This window comes from Crinia signifera, chromosome 11 (assembly GCF_055691185.1).
Source record: "Crinia signifera chromosome 11, ASM5569118v1, whole genome shotgun sequence".
NCBI lineage: Eukaryota > Metazoa > Chordata > Amphibia > Anura > Myobatrachidae > Crinia > Crinia signifera.
The window spans coordinates 113,807,462-113,826,750 of record NC_139227.1 but is presented as its reverse complement, the minus strand read 5'-3'; the positions used below and the strand labels follow the sequence as shown (position 1 = coordinate 113,826,750).

Genomic DNA, 19,289 nt, shown 5'->3' with positions numbered 1-19,289 from the left:
TCCCCACAGAATAATATAAGGGGGAAGGGTATCAAAACAAGGAGATGGCGCTCATGGTGTCACCTGGCAGTATTCACTGGATCTGTTGTAATGACCTGATAAAGGCATTAACCCAGTAGTGCAGAGGAGAGGTCTCTAAGATGCTCCCCCCCCCCCATAATAATATGAAGTAAGGGTCAGGGTACCAAAACAAGGAGTTGGCGCTCATGGTGTCACCTGGCAGTATTCACTGGATCTGTTGTAATGACCTGATAAAGGCATTAACCCAGTAGTGCAGAGGAGAGGTCTCTAAGATGCTCCCCCCCCCCATAATAATATGAAGTAAGTGGGCAGGGTACCAAAACAAGGAGACGGTGCTCATGGTGTCAGCTGGCAGCAGTCACTGGATCTGTTGCAATGTAAAGATAAAGGCATTAACCCAGTAGTGCAGAGGAGAGGTCTCTAAGGCACTCCCCCCATAATAATATGAAGTAAGGGGGCAGGGTACCAAAACAAGGAGACGGCGCTCATGGTGTCAGCTGGCAGCATTCGCTGGATCTGTTTCAATGACCTGATAAAGGCATTAACCCAGTAGTACGGAGGAGATGTCTCTAAGATGCTCCCCCCCATAATAATATGAAGTAAGGGGGCAGGGTACCAACACCGGGAGACGGCGCTCATGGTGTCAGCTGGCAGCAGTCGCTGGATCTGATGCAATGACCTGATAAAGGCATTAACCCAGTAGTACAGAGGAGAGGTCTCTAAGGGGGATGCAGTTACCATCCCGGCGGTCGGGATCCCGCCGTTCAGAATCCCGACGCCGGAATCCCGACCCTTTCTCCCTCCGTGGGTGTCCACGACACCCCTGGGGGAGAATTAGTGTGCCGAGCGTAGCGAGGCACCGGGCCCGCTGCATGGCGAGCGCAGCAAGCCCGCAAGGGGGGGCGATCCACGTCCCCCCTTGTCGGCATTTCGGCGGTCGGGATTCCGGCGTCGGGATTCTGAACGCCGGGATCCCGACCGCCGGGATTCAATACTGAATCCCTCTAAGGCACTTCCCCCATAATAATATGAAGTAAGGGGGCAGGGTGACCAGGTCAATTGTGTAATTGGCTACGAATATATAGGAACACGCTCACAGCAGGGATATGGTCATTAGTTCGACATACTTTAGGTCGACACCTGAAATAGGTCGACAGGGCTAGAAGGACAACACAATCACTAGGTCGACAGTCAAAAGGTCAACATGATATTGAGATGGGGGGGGGGGGGGGGGGGATAGAATAGTATGCTGAGTGCAGCGCACTTTGACGGTGCCCATATTGACATTCAGGACAAAAAATCCCCCATCAAAAACCCATGTCAACCTTGACATTGCCGACCTTGCAACCCTGTCAACAATAGCCATATCGACCTATTTCAAATGTTGACCTAAGGACTGTCGACCTAAAGTGGGTGGACCCAATGACCCATACCAGTCACAGCATTATTTAGCATCCTCTGGCAGAACACCGGGCAGAACAGCTTGTTAGTATAAAGGTCAAACTTAAATGTAATATCACATATATATATATATATATATATATATATAGATATATATATATATATATCTCTATATATATATACATACATACAGTATATAAGTTGCGTCTCCAAACACTGCCATCTGTTGGCACCGAGTGAAACTACATCTCTTTCTCTCTCACACATGCACAAAGCCAGAGGCAATCAGAAGGAAGCAGACTAGCCATATTGTAAGAAGGGGTTTCTCAGTCCATGCAAACACTATTATGCTCGGAAAGGAACCGTAGAACAGCGCAACGTAGAGAAAGGCAGTTGGAGTTTTAAAGGGCACTTACTGGCATTTTCCTGCACCCAGGGCAGTACAGAGCCTGGCGGGGCACATGAACTTTTCAGGGGGTGTGGCCTAATTGCAAGGCCATGCACCTTTAGCATAAAATACAGAAAAGTAACAGCACTTTAAGCACATCCCTGGCTGTGTTGAGGAGCTGCTGCTGCCTGGTAATTCCCCCCCCCACCCCTCCCTCCCTCCATCAGACCATGGCTTTACAAACTGCATGTACAGTAGGTGCCCTTCAGTCACAGTGGCTGTGAGCTTAGTACCAGTTCTCAGAAATGCCACCCTGTGATTTTTAATCCCACAAGCGTAATGTCCTGGTATGTAACACTCGGGCCATAGCAAAATATTGTGCAGGTCTCCGGCAATGATACTTGCACATTCCGGGGATTACAGCATTCACGCAATTACCTTCAAATCTAACAGTTTGCAGATGTTCCTATGGTAGAACATGTAACATAGAAGTCATCTGGTAACATTCCTTTAATTTGCGACAAAAGACCAATATTGATGGCGGTCTTCCAGTGATCCTTCATCAATATTGAGGCTGCAAGGACTCTTAGATTGCTCCTTTCTTATTCTTTTTGTTTAAACATTAATTTTATTGGTTAGTGTCAAGATGACTACAGGTTGAGTATATTTTATCCAAATATCAGTTCCAAATTATTCAGAAAACCATGGAATGCTAATTTTTTTTTTTTTTTTTTATAAAAACACGGTACTTGTGTACTTTCATGGTGGCAGTTACGTAGTCAGCGTAGCGTCCCTGTCAGAATCAGCGGTCTTCCCGCGGCCAGCGTAGTAAGCATCCCTGTCAATCAGCGTAGTGTTCCTGAGGCCACTTAAGTAGTAAGCACGGCGGCAGTTACGTAGTCAGTGTTCCCGCGGCCAGCGTAGTTAGGGTCCCTGTCAGAATCAGCGTAGTGTTCCTGAGGCCATTTAAGTAGTTAGCACGGCGGCAGTTACGTAGTCAGTGTTCCCGCGGCCAGCGTAGTTAGGGTCCCTGTTAGAATCAGCGTAGTGTTCCCATGGCCGCTTAAGTAGTTAGCATCCCTGGAGCTAGCCGGAGCTTCCGTAGTTAGCATACTCAGTCAGCGTTACGCAGTTAGCGTAGTCAGTCAGCATTCTGTCACCACTAATTTCATTGGGTCAGTTATGGCTGCCAAAGCATTAACCATCTTTAACCTGCCGCAGACGAAGGAGTTGCCACCACTTGCTGCCAGAGACTCAGACCTGTGTCAACAGGCATCCTATGAGGCTTAATATAAAGGAGCGGATGTGGCACTGCCACATAAGAAGCTGTGACAAGGAGGTTAGTCTACGGGCCCCACAATGGTTTCGCGGATGTCACCTGACATTTATGACCCTTCTACGGTCCATACTTTCTTGAGCTAACAAGCATTCAATTTTGTGAGCGCCTCCTAATTCCCCCCCCAAAAAACCACCATTATAAGAACCTTATGCGGGAAGCGTGTACTGTGGATTTGATATCAAAGCCCCAACTTCGGATTGGCGGACCTGGCAAAATAGTTGAGGTGGATAAAAATTTATTTGACCAGCGAAAAAAATCACGTAGGAAGCGTCCTGCCTCGGCTGCGGCTGTTTGGAGGCATATCCCATGAGACAGGTGAATGTTTCATAACACCTGTGGCCAGCCGTGACGCCAGCACCCTGATGTCCACCATCCAGATGCATATTGAACCGGGTTCCACTATATACTCTGACTGTTGGCGCATACAACATATAATATATAATATACTATGTATACAACACTCAACAACTTCAGCAGGCGGATTACCATCATGCTCGCGTCAACCACAGCTACAATTTCGTGGACCCAGACACTGGGGTTCATACCCAAAACATTGAAAGGCTCTGGGCATCGTACACGTGGAGGACCAAGAGACACAGGGGTCATTGTGCGCCAATAGCTTGACTCCTACCTGCAGGAGTTTATGTGGCGCAAAACACTTGGAGCAGAGAACGCTTTCCTGTGCGTTTTACATGCAGTAACTCTGGTCCCAACGGCTGAGATATCATGCGACATAAATGCAGACGCAGCTGCGTCAACATCAGCTGCATCTGAAGGGAATGCAGAAAGTGAAGAATGATTGTTTTTATAGTTCCTTGGACTGGATGATATGCCAGGTGTGAATGTTTTCTTTAAACACCCCCACTATCCACACCAGCCGGAAGCGTGGCAAGCACAGCGAGCCCAGTGAGGGTATGCGTTACACGTACTCCCGACCTGTTCATACCCCCCACTATCCACACCAGCCGGAAGCGTGGTGAGCACAGCGAGCCCAGCGAGGGGACGCTTTACACGTCCTCCTGACCTGTTCATACTCACACTATCCACGTCGGCGTGGAGACGATTTTATAAAGTGTGGCGAGTGCAGCAAGCCCCGCGAGGAGACGCGGAATACCTGTGAAGTAATTTGATGGGGATAAGGATGTGATCTGTAACTGGCACTACATTCATTAAGATAACAAAGAGAGTGAACTAACTGAATGAATCAGAATAGAATGATGTACTCTTAGGGGTATATTTAATTGATGTTGAAATTGCCATCTTGCCGAAAAGACGGCAGTTTTCAACATGAATAGATCGGAATGGGTTCCGATCTATTCAATGCTAGCTGTTTTTTTTTCCCAGGCAGATTGACAGAATAGCCGCTAATCCATCTGCTTTTGACGGAAACACCAGGTTTCGGGCAATCTTAATCCGACATGAAAAGATGTCGGATTGAGGCAGGGAGGACGGTGCCGGGTTAGCAGCAGCTTAAACGGCGCCGTCCTCCTGTCTGCCGCTGCCCGAACCCCCCTTCCCCCGCCGACTCCCATACCTACCCACCGCACTAACCCGTCCTGCCGCCGGCCAGGTGAGGGCAGCTCACCTGGCCCCGTCCCAGCTCCCGCCAGCACACTCACCTGATACCAGCCCTGGCCGGGTGAGCCAGACATCCGGATTTGGCCGCTGCATTGAATAATGGATGCTGGATCCATTCTGGCAAAAGAATTTCGGAATGGATCCGGCGTCATTTGAATATACCCCTTAATGAGAAAACCCCACAGAGTCTAGTGTTTTACTGCACAACTAAATGGCGCTGGCCACAGTCACGCTAGACACAATGGGGCAGATGTATTAAGCCTGGTGAAGAGATAAACTGGAAGGAGATAACGCACCGGCCAATCAGCTGTGTTTGAAATATGACAGTTGGAAGTTGATTGGCCGGTGCATTATCTCCTTTCACTTTATCTCTTCGCCAGGCTTAATACATCTGCCCTAATGGCTTTTATATCCAGTGGGTTTGAGTCCTAACTTAAAGTAGGCAATTTTTGCTAATGTTATTATCATGCATATCAGTATATACCCACTATATCATTAACGATGCACATTCCCGCGGGACATTAACAGTCTTCGCTGTCGTCGAGGACTGCATCTTCGATGGGGGTCCCTGTGTTGTCACTGGACGACCTAGTTTATTCCGCTGCACCCCCGATCTCATTAACAATATTAGCTCTGACGCGTACACCATAGTGTGTATGGGGATTTAGAACCTAGAGACAATTACGGAGCTCTAACAAAAAGCAAACTCCTAAAATGGACAACCCTGTAATGGCACCAATGAAATACGAACAAAAATCAAAAAGTACACATAAACATTGCGCGCATCCCGCAAAGCGTTGTAGTTTTAGGTCTGTAATCTGTAAATAACTCCCATAAGACATAAAAAAAAAAGTGCCATTTGCTATAGGAAACTGGTTAGAACACAATCTCAAAATGAGGGAAGCGTCAGAAAACAATATAGTTCTGAGAAAAATGTGACATTGGCCATTATCCAATGCATTGTAGCAGACCTGTGAGCAATTCTCTATACCAGGCCTGGCCAACCTGTGGCTCTCCAGATGTTGTGAAACAACAAATCCCATTATGCCTGGCCACATATTTGCTCTAAGGGAGTGTAAAAACTGGCAATGCATGCTGGGATTTGTAGTTTCACAACATCTGGAGAGCCACAGGTTGGTTTGTCCTGCTCTATACAAACACCCCCATGGCACAGAACATCACAATGCAATGCAATAAAAGTCTGACATTTTATTTTGGTATGGCCGACTGTACAAAGCGCATGGTAACAGAAAAACAGTCCGCCAAACGCAAGATGGTGTCCCCAAAATCCATGGTTCTCGGTGAATGGACAGGCCTCACTCCTCAAAAGACGGCATCTCCTTGATGTGCGTTGTACCAAGGCATTTTAATATTGAATCAACATATATAAAGGTTTAGTGGTATATACATTCAGTATGGCATGATTGGGTGCACTGCGGGACAGATGACTCAAACTAAAGTATATTGCAGGAGGTTTAGGTAATCAATGCTCCATTCATCAAAATACATGTTAAGTAAGTAATTTATTTCCAAGGATCAGAAAATTGGTTGCATCGTCTACATTGTAAAAACTATAGGTAACCCGCTATACATATGGCGGTTAAAACGGTCGCTAACAACTAGGTGGAGGGGAAGAGAAGCATTGCTTAGAGATATTGCATACAATCTGAAATCAACATGGAAATGAAGAGGGTTTACCGAGACAACGGGGAGGTGTATTATTACAAAGATCCAGGAAACAGAAGTTTAACCACAATATTTTCTCTGTGAAAAATACAACTATTCGTGAGATAAAATGTACAATTGAAGTTTTTTTTTTTTTTTTAAAGAAAAAACACAGTATAAAGGAAAATAGCTTTTTTCAAAACAGGGAAAATAGTTAATGTCATTTTTTTTTTATCCATTACAATATAATTTGACACAAAAAAGCAGTCAAAGAATTGCACCAACTCCGCGTTCAGTCACCTGAACAAAATAAAAAAAAAAAAAAAAAAAAGGAAGAGAAGTCCGTAAAGCGTAAATGATTCCGTTTCTACTGGTTTAATCACTGTGGCTATCGTATATTGATGTATCGCAAAACTCTCTTTTACAAAATGTACAATATTCTAAATGTGGCGGTCTGGAAATTAAAATGCAAATATTGTTCTTCTTGTACCTCCACCATGAACCTTTTTTTTTTTTATTTATTTTAAGTTTTTGTTTTTTTATTATCCTTGAGCGTGGAGGAAAATCCGGGAGAGGGAGTCAGGAAAAACAAAAATTGTAGGAAAGCAGTTTAAAGTGTTAACGCTATAAGTAATAAAAGGTCATTCTATATTTTTAGTGCATGCTGTATCATTTTGCCAGAGGAAAAAAAAAAGAAAAGAATAAAAAGATAAAAAAAAAAAAGAAGAAAAACAATAAAAAAAAACGTGTAACACGTGCTGTTTGTCGCCCGGTATTCCTGTCCGTATTTTCCTTCCCAGCGCACTATCGTTGGATAGCGGACAAAGCATTCACCAGCAGTCTTGCTAGGCCAGCCAGACATGTATAGTGACATGACAGTCTTTTGTCTCTGCTTTCAATGGGTTAATGCTTTGGGGGTGATATACTGGTAAGGACAGGGGTCAGAGACAGAGGGGGGAAAAAAATATTTGAAAAAATAAAGTCAGGGTCTTAAGAGCATGTCTGTTGCACCCGGCTCAAAAGTTCGCCAAACTTTTCAAAGAGATCCTCCACCCATTTCATTTTTTTCAGGCATTGGTTAATAAGCTCCACTTGCTGTAGGTCCCGATTTGATTTTTGAACAGAGGTAACCTGGAAGAATATGGGACAGAAAATAAATGTAAAAATCACGTGACCGAGGCAAACGCGATGTATAGCAAGCACAACACTGCCCTCTAGTGGCTACACATCATAGGCACATAGTAATCACAAAGCTCTTGTAGTAGTCTCAAGGGTTATGGTATAAAACATAGACAGACTCATGATAGACAGTCATATGGTCCACCACTAATGGTCGACAGTTACAAGGTCGACGTGGTTAAAGGTCGACGCGAGTTTTTTGGGTGTCTAGGTTGACATGGACACTGTCTAAGTGTACAGCGTCCCCTCGCATGGCTCGCTGCGCTCGGCACACTATTTTACTCTCCCACCACGCCCTAGTGGATGGTAGGGCATGAAATACCGCCTGTCGGTACATGTCGGCTGAAAATTTAGTAAAAAATGCATGTCGACCTTTTGACTGCCAAATTTTTGACCCTGTCGACCTTTTGACTGTCGACCATACGACTGTATCACGAGTCTATGATCAGTCTGGATACCGTCTCATATGACTTCCCGGAATGACTCTCCTGCTTATCAGATGCTCGGGAATTCATTATTCTCTCATCATACAGAATCTCCTCTATGGAGTCAATGACGAAAAGCTCACGGAGGTTTCTTGGCTAACTTATTTCCTATCCTTTGCCCCGACTATAATCCTACTACATCATTCCTGGCCAAACTGTGACACTCCAGCTCTTGTGAAACAACACATCCCAGGATGCCATGCTAGAGTTTTGGCATTACCTGAAAGTAAAACTGTGGTAGGGCATGATGGGATTTGTAGTTTCTCAGGCTCTTCTCACCTGTCCTTCAGCCTCACCTTACCACACAGCAAACTGGTCTCAACTAGATGCACTTCTCATTGTCAGTATAACCCTCTCTCTTTCTCCTATGATAACTCCCCTACTATAAATAAATAGCCTTAAACAATGCAGTACAAGATACCACAGAAAGATTCTAAGTTCTGTGCAGAGACGGTGGGTTATAGCATACAGCACATGTATAGAGAAGTGTACACACATCTGCTGCGCTCCGTCCATCCCATCCATAAGCGTACAGAGCCTAGTCGGGTCGGTCTTGTGAGAAGGGGAGGTAAGGGATGAGAGCGCTGAACCAGCCTGACTACTGGGAGGGTCCTGGGCTTATTTTAGGCTCTGTGAGATTCTGTGTATGGAGGAAGACAGTTGTTGACGGATCTCTGAAATCCAAGCATGGGCTCAACTTCAGATAGTAAGGACTACAATTGTGGGAGCTAGTGATAAATCAGTGGGCTGCGCCTCTTCTCACTTGTAGACACATAAACCCCCTCCGCATTACAGAGACAGTCACTGGATACCCGGCAACAGGGGACGGCTGGGCTGCAAGAACTTACCTCGTCTTTGCATATGAGATATATGTGGTATTTGTAATGGTGGAGTGCGTGATACAGTGAGCACAGCTGCGATTTCTCTGGATCTACAGTGAACTCCTGTCATAAAACAAAGGATAACAGTCACTAAATACCTTTACAAGTGACAGAATAAGAGGGCACTAATGGGGGGGACCATACAGTAAAATACAACACATCCTACGAGGTTACCAACATGCGGACAAGCATAGGGTGACCATCGACCATTTTAAATAATCGATGGTCTTATGATAAAAAAGTAAATTTTTTTTACCATCGATAGTGGAGAACCAAATAAGTTTCCACCATAGTTTGTAGCCATGGTGCCACACTGTCAAGACAGCTATAGTGACACACATACAGGAATGTCGATGGTCCATATCGCTATATAGCGGAATTCACCGACCCAGCTGTCAAGTCAGCAGCAAACCCCCCCCCCCCCTCTGCGCCACCCCAGCTCTTACATAGCAGCAGTACTGAGCTACTCGACCAATAAGGACCAATGGTTAAAACCATTGGTGTTACATGCTGATATCTTTTTGTCACCATCGATGGTAAGAACGGATGGAGGGAGTTCCGACGGGCATCTCTAAATAAGCAACACTTGCGCAGCTCATACCTACTTGCCCCGACAATACAGGAGTTTGGGGACATACTGTATATACTGCAGGAAGTCAGGTGGTTGCAGATATCTGTGAGTTTCCAGAAAATACTACACCTGGAAATACTGGCCACTTATTACTAAGGACAGAACACAGGGTCTGTGACCGTATTTCATCTCTGAAGGGAAGGAACGGGCATATTATGCTTTCTATGTAACACCGGAATGGCTGCTTTGCCTCCGACAGGCCGTCTGCAGCGCTGTGAGTGATGTGAGCAGGGCTTGGACGGAGCTACAGAGTAATCCAGTATAAGGAATCTCTGTATATAAACATGTCGCTGTTCTGCCTTTTATCTGGTAATAAGATGATCCGCGGACAGCCTGCTAGTGTTGGATGAAGTGACGTCCTCTAAGTGCCTAATCCACAGCTGGATATTGCAGATGGCATGTAAACGTTAGTGTCTGCCCCCACCTCCCCGTCTCTGTGTATTATACAGCACAGTTTGTTTTATCATTACTGAAACGAGGTGCACGCCCCAGTTACCCAAAAGAATATGGAGCCCTCACTTTCGCATTTCCCTGGAACCAAAAGATTCCTTAGGGAGAAAAAAATAAATAAAGGGGTCGGGGAACTTAAATGTCCCCCTCCGACAGACCTTGGGGGACCCCATGACATTACCGTCCCTAGGAGCCAAATGGCTTCTGTGAAAACAAAGATCTTAGCACAGATTTCTGCTGCAAGATTTGGGTTCGTCCTTCTCTCTCCAAGGATCATCGAAGAAATGAGTGGAGCAGAATAAAGGGGGTCTGCTCCGACGTGGGGGCTATGGACACCCCCCCCCACACGTGGGGGTCATAGCCCGTGTTAGTCAGGATTCCGATGTTGGAGAAACGACTGCTGGAATCCCAACTCCCGGTGAGTCACCCGGCACCCACTAGGCCCAGTGTTGTCTTAAATATATTACACAATTGTGCTCTGAGATCAGGACGTACCTGTGTCTGCTTTGCCGCGGTCTTTGTCGGCCTCATAGTTTTCTTGTTGTACCATTTGCCGTGTACTTTCACTTTACACACAGCCGCCCCTCCTGATTTGCCTTTTGCATCCCGATTAATCGTGGTTATATCCGGGTAGTTTTCCAAGGCGTTCTGCGGAGACCAAACCAGACAGCGGTTAGCCAGCAGCGATGCACAGCGCACTCTCCTAACGTCCGGCTATCACCAGTACACACAGAAACCAGACACCTCATTCATACAACTGCAGTCACGGTTTCATTTTCAAACAGCCAATAAAAAATAAAAACAGATACAAGACTACTGCAATATTTCATTCTGTAAGAACCAGGCTGCACATCAATAAACTTTAAGACAGGCATGTCCAAACTGTGCCCCTCCAGCTGTTGTGAAACTACAAATCCCAGCATGCCTTGTCATAGATTTAGCATTCCCTAATAGCAAAACTGTGGCACGGCATGATGGGACTTGTTGTTTAACAGCAGCTGGCCCATCGTTTGGACATGCCTGTTTAATAGGTTGGTATTAATGATTTTTTAAATATTCTGTGTAACGTAACCCTGTATACCATCTAGGTTTGTATAGACGCTTGAGGAAGGGTGGGATGAGATCTAAAGGAGGTCGCAGCAGGTGCCGGAGACACGTCCATACTTTCTGTTCCATCTTGTGACTGCTTCTGATCAGAAGCTTTTCTGCAGACTGAAGATCACCCGACTCTCACACTCTCCCCACATGAAAAATGGCCTGTTCAGGTCCTGCTGCTGAACTGGAAGTAACTTTAACCAAGATGGTGCCGCTGATGGCTGCCTAGGAGCTGTGCAGCTCAGCCAAATACGTTCCCCCTTTTTTAATATATATCTGTTTTTCTGTACATGTTCCCTGTGTGATACTGTACTGTCCCTGCTTATAATGTTACCTACCCTGGCTGCTGCAATGACCAGTGGTGCCGCTGATGGCTGCCTAGGCGCTGTGCAGCTCGGCAGGTATGTGTTCCCTGTGTGATACTATACTGTCTCTGCTTATATAGTCACCTACCTGGCTGCTGCAATGACCAGTGGTGCCGCTGATGGCTGCCTAGGCGCTGTGCAGCTCGGCAGGTATGTGTTCCCTGTGTGATAACTGTACTGTCCCTGCTTATAATGTTACCTACCCTGGCTGCTGCAATAACCAGTGGCGCCGCTGATGGCTGCCTAGGCGCTGTGCAGCTCGGCGGGTATGTGTTCCCTGCGTCTATAATCCCCAGGGTACATCTAGCGTATACGTGTTATGTATATCTGTACTGTCACTGTCTAATTGTACCTAACCGGCTGTTCCAAATCCAATTCCTAGTATACACGAGTACACCCGGCCAATAAAGCCGATTCGGACAACCGCCCCTTACTGGGCAAGAGATGAGCCGATTTGTGATTTTATTAATACAGGGAACATTCTGGGCTAATAACCGCATACATTAGGGTTATACCCTGTAGTAATATGGACCCATGGAATTCAGGTCCCATACATTTTCTGTAGCAGCCGCTTTATCTATTTCAGACATGTAACCAACCTGCTTCTGCTGTGGTACCAGAGGAGAACGGCTGACCACGCGCTCCTCTCACCACACGCTCCTCTCACCACCACACTACACACGATGATGTAACAGTTTAGCCGTTTGTTATTTGGGGAAGTTGCAGACACAGGTAACAATAGTGGCTGCAGCAGCTTCCGTATAACAGACAGGACTCACAATGTATTCCGCCATTTTCACCTCTGCCCCAAAAGAGAGAACACTTTGTAACATGTGCATCTTGTCCCACGTGCAAGCAGAGAAGTGGGCTTCATCTCATGTGTGGGCCACACTCCAGGGGCATGCTGGGAACCTCACGTTAAGGTTGTTCACACTAGGCACTCCTCAATTATAACTATGATGGCAAAGTACTCTAATTTATGAATGCTTGCAGTGCCAGTGGCGGATCCGGGGGGGGGGGGGGGGGGGGGGGCGCTGCACACTACTCTTGTTGTGTCTGGGAGCAATATTAAGGATCTTGCTCAGCTACACAGAGGCTAGTGACAGGTGGGTGGAGTGGACCACTCTCCCATGAGAGTGTTGAGGTGGGCACTTCACAGAAAGCAATTGGCCAGGATCGTTCTGGTGCGTAGAGAGATGCGTTCAGCAGATTCAACCATAGTGCCTTATTCTGGTTGGTCCGGATGGCTCCAAATGCGGACGGACGGCCGATGGTTGGTGTTTGCGCATGTGCAGAGGCGTATCTGCGCATGTGCGACCGCCGCCCACGTCCGAATACAGCGTGAATTCTGTACAATTCAAACAGGGGGTGGAAAGGGGCCTGAAGGGCTGTTTGGGCTCATTACCATATGCATACGCTCCTCGCTTCATGGGTGTTCCCATGAAATCGCTGGGCGTACGTATGGTAATCCGGCCGTGACGCACGTGTGGGGGGCGGACATATGACATAGCCGGATGTCAGCTGCCCGCCCATATCCCTGCTTTCACACGGAGAAATGTCCGAGTGGTCTGGAGCACTCGGTGCTGCCTGACCGCTCGGTCCAGCATTCGATGGTCGGCGGCCATCGGAGGATGGCAGAGGTTCCCACATATGGAGGAGGTGGTCACATGAAACATCCACTCGTGGTCCATTCGGTGTCTTAGCGCATTCGGACAGTGTGAGCGATCCGTATGGAAGGCGGGGCTAAGAACACTTGGTGCCTGTCCGCAAATACGCATCCGTCCGAACCAACCAGAATAAGGCCCATAGTTTGAAGTGAGCATACCACAGATTCTGGGAGGTGCTAAGAACCGAAGGGCGGAGCAACCACCTTCAAATTTAGATCAGCAGATGCGGGAGATGAAGCACCAACAGATACACAGATGTAGTATTGGTGGTGTACACTCTAGTGCACACACGTGGCGGCCATTGGTAACTTGCTGGGGTCCTGTAATGAATTTTATTGTCTGGCGGGGTCCCAGTGCACAATAGTTTGAGAACCCCTGCCCTAGTGCATCTGATCCCCTGCAGCGCTATACAAGCCATGGTGTACAATACCTTTAATGGCTGATCCAATTGCAGCTTGGTGAGCAGCCGTCTCCTGTTCTCATTCAGCATGCCTTCAATCTTCCTCATATGCGGCAGAAGAACATCATCTGAAAACAGAGAATTTCATCAAGGTCAGCGGTGGCCTCCGCAAGGGAGAGTCCCCAGCAGAGGAGCCCGGAGATATGGTGCGGATTACGCGGCAGTGACGGAGAGGCGGATGACTGTACAAACGAGGTTACCGTTGTCTTTCTCCAGGTTCTGCATCATGTCCGCATCCAGGGCAACCCCAATCAGCAACTCGATGTATCCCTTGTACGTCTCCTTCATGGCTCTCGTGTTCAAAAAGCGAGTTACAATGGGAGGCGGCGGGGACTCAAACTCTGCATAAGATATAGTAAGATCCAAATCACAAAAGGAATGTAGTCACAGGACATAATAGTGTATGCGTGTGGAATACAAGATTTCAAGTACAATAAGAACAAGACACTATAAGTGGATTATTTGTCAGGTATTAGTCCCACAATCTCCAAGGGCTCCTCACTCTAACAGGTTCATGCATGCTAAAATGGGCTTTAATATTAGTATTTATTTATTATCAGTTTCTTACAGTATATAGCGCACACATATGCCGCAGCGCTGTACAGAGTATAGTTGAACATTCACCTCAGTTCCTGCCCCAGTGGAGCTTACAATCTATATTCCCTACCACATGTACACGCACACAGACATTCTAGGGTTAATTTGTTGGGAGTCAATGAACCTACCGGTATATTGTTGGATTGTGGGAGGAAACCGGAGCACCCGGAGGAAACCTACCAAGCACGGGGAGAATATACAAACGCCACACAGTTAGAGCCATGGTGGGAATTGAACCCATGACCTCGTGAGGCAGTAATGCTAACCATTACACCATCCATGATGCCCATCCTATTGAACTGATTATTAACAACCCCCCCCCCCAGTCTGAGAGATTTGCTTGTGGTTACAAGACTCCACTAGGAACTCTGCAGTAAATGACTCTGCTCTCCATTACCTGTCCCTAGCACAGGATAAGCAAGGGCAGTGTTAAATAAATATCTGGGATTACAAGTATTTTAACCCAGGTCAAACGTCTAGCCAGGCTCAACAGCCCTAGCGCTAGTAACAGATCCAGTGGTGAGCCACTTTGAATGTTGAACGATGTTACTGTTCTTATTGTAATGTAGACCATTTTTTGAATAATAAAAAAAAAATTACTATTAATTTAAACTAGACTGAATTGCAAAAAAAACAAACCTTTGGACTGCAAAGGGTTAAAATAAAAGTATTCAATCAAATGTGTGACAGTAGCCGAAAAGGTCAGCTTGGAGAGAGATAAAGTACCAACCAAATCAGCTCCTCTCCACTCTTTTCTATAGAAACATAGAATTTTATGGCAGATCAGAACCATTTGGCCCATCTAGTCTGCCCCTTTTTACCCTTCAGGTAATCTCAACCCTTTGTAATCCTTATTTCTTTGTAAGGATATTCATATGCCTATCCCAAGGATGTTTACATTGTTCTACTGTCTTAGCCTCTACCACCTCTGATTCTCCAATGTATTTATATCCTTCTGGAGATATGGCCTCCAGAACTGAACACAATACTCTAGATGAGGCCGTACCAATGACCTATACATTCTAGGGGGGTCAAATTCAATAGGTTTTTTGAATGTCCATCGGAGGATATTCAATCGTTCCAGATGGCTAAACTGGACTTGATTCCTCCTCAGGAAAAGTGTTGTTTCAGAATCCAGACGGGACACTAGAAATTTCTTCATAGAGTGATCTTATCATTAGCCAAATTGGCGCACAAGCAGCAAAACAGTTGAATTGCTGCCAACAGCTATTGGTGGGTGCCCAAACCCTAATTGAATTGTCCCCCTAAGCTCTACTGGGTCAAGGACTGATGGAAATAACCAAATATTTACTGTAAAGCGCTGGGGATAATGTCTGCCCTACAGAAATAAAAAAAAATCTAAATTTCCATACGTTTAGTTTGTATTATTTCTTACTAGTTAAAAGCCTGTTAAAATGACGGCTTCTGCAATGTACTTTCACTTTGAGCTGTAACAGTTTTTAGCCCATAAACTCCACCCCCTATCTGGTCCTACGTCTCGGTCTTCACGGCTCCCTCTCTCCATACCCAGCAAGTTGGGAACAGATTAGCGGTCCTGCAAAACTTGCCTTCACCGAGGTCCGTCCAGTGGCCCCTAGTGGTCACTGGCCGTACTTCACCTCGTAGAGGTGAGGAGTAGTTAGCTTTTTTTACCTACAGATAACTTTGTTGGGTATTTATGTCAATGTTAAGCACTATGTAGGCACTACACATGCCAGCCTTATGAACAGGGCCCCTGCAGTTGGCCTCACGCATAAAGGTACCCGGTATGAGGTTATCACCTTCTTCGTCGCTCTGCATGTCTGGCGAGGAGTCCGACTGAGACGATGAGAACTCTTCCTTCCACTGTTTCCTCTTCTTTGGTGGAGGTTCCGCTTTTGCTTTCTGCTGCTTGGGTTTTGGTTTTGCAGCGACCACTTTTGGCGGCACGTTTTTCGGAGGTGGCGTTTCGGAGGAGGCTTTGTTACTCGCGCTAACTTTTGCGTGAGAGGTCCGGCTGAAATAAAACAATGGAAAAAATGTTCAGCGCAAACGGGGATAATTAAGAAAAAAAAAAATCTAACAAGGCCCAGGCTATCATTTTTTTTGTTACCAAAAATATCGTTTGAGACAATGCACAATTAATCCTCATAGTTCATGCAAGGACAACCGCTCTCTTGCCAACATCAGCAGCAAACGCTTGCTGTCCACATCCCTCACTGCTTGACGCTTTATAGAAGATGCTGGGAGCGGCCAGATAACACTGACAGCTGAGTACTGCGGTTAATCACAGAGGATGAGAAGTAAATCTTATTATCCAGCAGACATGAGAGAAGGCAGCCCAGCATATCGGACCCCTTTTCCTACCCACCCCTGCTTATTTTGGAGGCCACGTTCTTCCTCCACAGGAAGAGCATCTATCTTCGTGATATTTGAGTGGGCAGTGCAGGTACCTGGGAACTGGGGCAGCTTTGCTCTTGGGTTTTCGGGAACAGACCCTCACGTACTCCTTTTTGTTAGCGTTCTCAACAAACTTCACGTACACGCGCTTATACTTTGTTTTGGCATCTCCGAAGTAGCCAAGGTACTGTTCAAAAGAGGAAACCGTTAAAGTGTTAGAGGGAAATAGATTTGAATGATAAAAAGAACATATACTTGATTTAAATGTATCTTCGATAAACATCCAATAAAACAGACACAGGAAGACGGATTCCTCCTAATACCCAATTAGCAGCATAAACTGCAAATAACAGTCATTTCTGTGGGCAGTATTCAATGAGAAAAATTCACCCTGTTTTATGGCGAATTTGTGCTTTTTTCGCCTTGGACGGAGCATTTTGCTCTCCAAAAGCGAGCAACCCTATTCAATGTGAAATATTCGCCGTCTTTCTAAGTGATTTTCGCCGTGTCTCTCCGTGTAGCAATTCTCCATCTTTTCATGGAGAGCTGGAATGTGAACTTTTAAACTAAAGGGTTTTTTTTTTTAATTTTGGTGTAAAAAAAATCAGGACTTTTTTTCTGTGAAGGGGCATGTTATTTTTATTCATGTGATATGAATATATATTTAATTTAAAAAAAATATATTTTTTTAATTTTTTTTTTTACACAGAGCAGCCAGCAGGGGGCCGGAGCGCTCGAGCCGCTCATTACATATTCATATATTCACTGCATACGATCATTACATATGTACGATCGGGTGCAGTGAATACTGGGTCCCCCCGCTGGCTATAGGGGAGTCTTAACCACATTGAATAGAGCGAGCAGGAGTGGCAGCGAGCCCTCTGGAACACGGCGAGTGCATGGCGAGAGAAAAAATCTCTCGCCATGCACGGCATATTTTTCACATTGAATACTGCCCTGTGACTCAATTTAAATCTCCAAAATCTTATACACCGCAGTTCTGCTATCCTAAGATAGTTCAGCATTTGTTTTGGGGTACAGGCTGATTTTCCCACTTCTACCTACATCATAGGCATTGAGTGCAAGAATTATCATTTGAATCTATTTTTCTTGAATTTGGAATAGGATAGTAAAAACAATAAAAGATGGGAGCATGAATTTTGGCAGAAAAAAACCCCCAATCGCTTACGCTGCTTTTTTCAGCCGATAGTCACAAAAACTTTTCACTGGCTTTGGATACCCCCTTTTAGATTTAGTAAGAGTGGAAGCTGCCAATATGCTGCTTTGGCAAAGTTAAAAATCAATGCAAAACTGCCCCCTGGTGATCACACACAAAGCAAATTATTCATTCATTCCATCAAGTAGAATGTAAACATAATATAGGGCTTTAATATATAGGACCATGGGGTAGAAGTGACCCATGGCAAACAATCAGCTGCTCTGTATAATTTTATATTATGCAAATTATAGAGGTTACTTCAGTGCTGATTGGTTGCCATGGGGCCACTCCTCTTCTGGCTCACTCCTCCCTTATCACTGCTTCATACATCTACCCCCGTGTTACCAAGAGCTGGTGGACTGTCTAGTTACATAGGGACAGATTCTCTAAGCTTCAAAAGTGATAAAATGGAGAGTGATAAACAACCAGCAAATCAGCTCCTGCCTGAGATTTTTCAAACACAGGCTGTGATATGGCAGGTAGGAGCTGATTGGCTGCCTGTTTATCACTCTCCATTTTATCACTTTTGAAGCTTAGAGAATCTGGCCCAAGTCACTGAATCCTAGTCATTATATAGGGAGGAGTAGTAGAACCACCCAAAAAAGTGGCCTTTAATATTACATCAGAAAGCCCCCTACACGCTTCCATTCAGGGTAATTTTCAAATCTATTTTGCTTATAGAAGCGAATCCGAATCGAAAATGACACTGAATCGAAGAGTGTTAACTGCCTTCAATGCAGATTGTGCGGCCCCACGGCATTGTGATCGGAAGCAGAAATAGACTTGTCTGGCAACGGAATGGGATCATTGGATAGACCGCAACTAGGTCTACAAGCATTATGTCGACATGGGGAAGGTCAACAGTCAAAGGTCAACATGGGGTTTTTCACTTTTTTTTTTTTTTGCCCCAAATTTTGACACTACGCTTGGCACACTTATTCTCCCACCACGTCCTAGTGGATGTTAGGGCCTGTCGGCACATGTCTGTTCCCCACCCAAAAAACTTGAAAAACCCCATGTTGACATAATGACCCTATCGACCTAATGCTTGTAGACCTAGTGATCGTGTCCCCCGGGAAGCCTATTTCGGCTTTGATCTAGAAGATCTAAAACCGTATAATTCTGCGCTATGCAGCATATCCCCCCGCCCCCCTCCTGCCGCCCTCCCTCCTGTCCGATTCCAGCAACCAGACGGCCATCGATAATGAATCAGAATTGCCGTCTGTACGTCCAATTATACAGGAAAATGCTAAATATCTTATTTTTCAAACCAGAATCTGCCGCACTACAATACTACACACTAGAAATGCGTCAGTTCAGTCTCTGAAGTGCTATTTAACTTGCTGAAACAAGTAGCTCAACACATAATAATAAAGCAGCGCTTTCAATGAGGTACACAATTAAGCGAATCTGTAAAATACAGCAATTTTAATGTAGTAGATAAAAATGAATGGCTAAAATAAACAGCGTATATAGAATATGACGGGAA

The 19,289-nt window shown here is 45.6% G+C and overlaps 1 protein-coding gene and 1 long non-coding RNA gene across 5 annotated transcripts in view; both read right to left on the bottom strand.

Moving 5' to 3' along the window:
• LOC146045472 (uncharacterized) overlaps window positions 1–19,289 on the bottom strand; it is a 365,523-nt gene that overhangs the window by 116,429 nt on the left and 229,805 nt on the right. The gene's annotated exons all lie outside the window — the stretch shown is intronic.
• Window positions 6,232–19,289, bottom strand: part of QSER1 (glutamine and serine rich 1) — a 59,884-nt gene continuing 46,826 nt past the window's right edge. For all 4 annotated transcript variants that reach the window (XM_083164300.1, XM_083164298.1, XM_083164301.1 and 1 more), the window contains exons 7-13: window positions 16,635–16,768; window positions 15,984–16,198; window positions 13,806–13,946; window positions 13,576–13,673; window positions 10,514–10,666; window positions 8,905–9,000; window positions 6,232–7,523 (exon numbers count right to left, since the gene is read on the bottom strand). In XM_083164300.1, coding sequence (XP_083020426.1) covers window positions 7,383–7,523; window positions 8,905–9,000; window positions 10,514–10,666; window positions 13,576–13,673; window positions 13,806–13,946; window positions 15,984–16,198; window positions 16,635–16,768 — 978 coding nt within the window. In that variant the 3' untranslated portion in view covers window positions 6,232–7,382. The remainder of the gene's footprint in view (window positions 7,524–8,904; window positions 9,001–10,513; window positions 10,667–13,575; window positions 13,674–13,805; window positions 13,947–15,983; window positions 16,199–16,634; window positions 16,769–19,289) is intronic.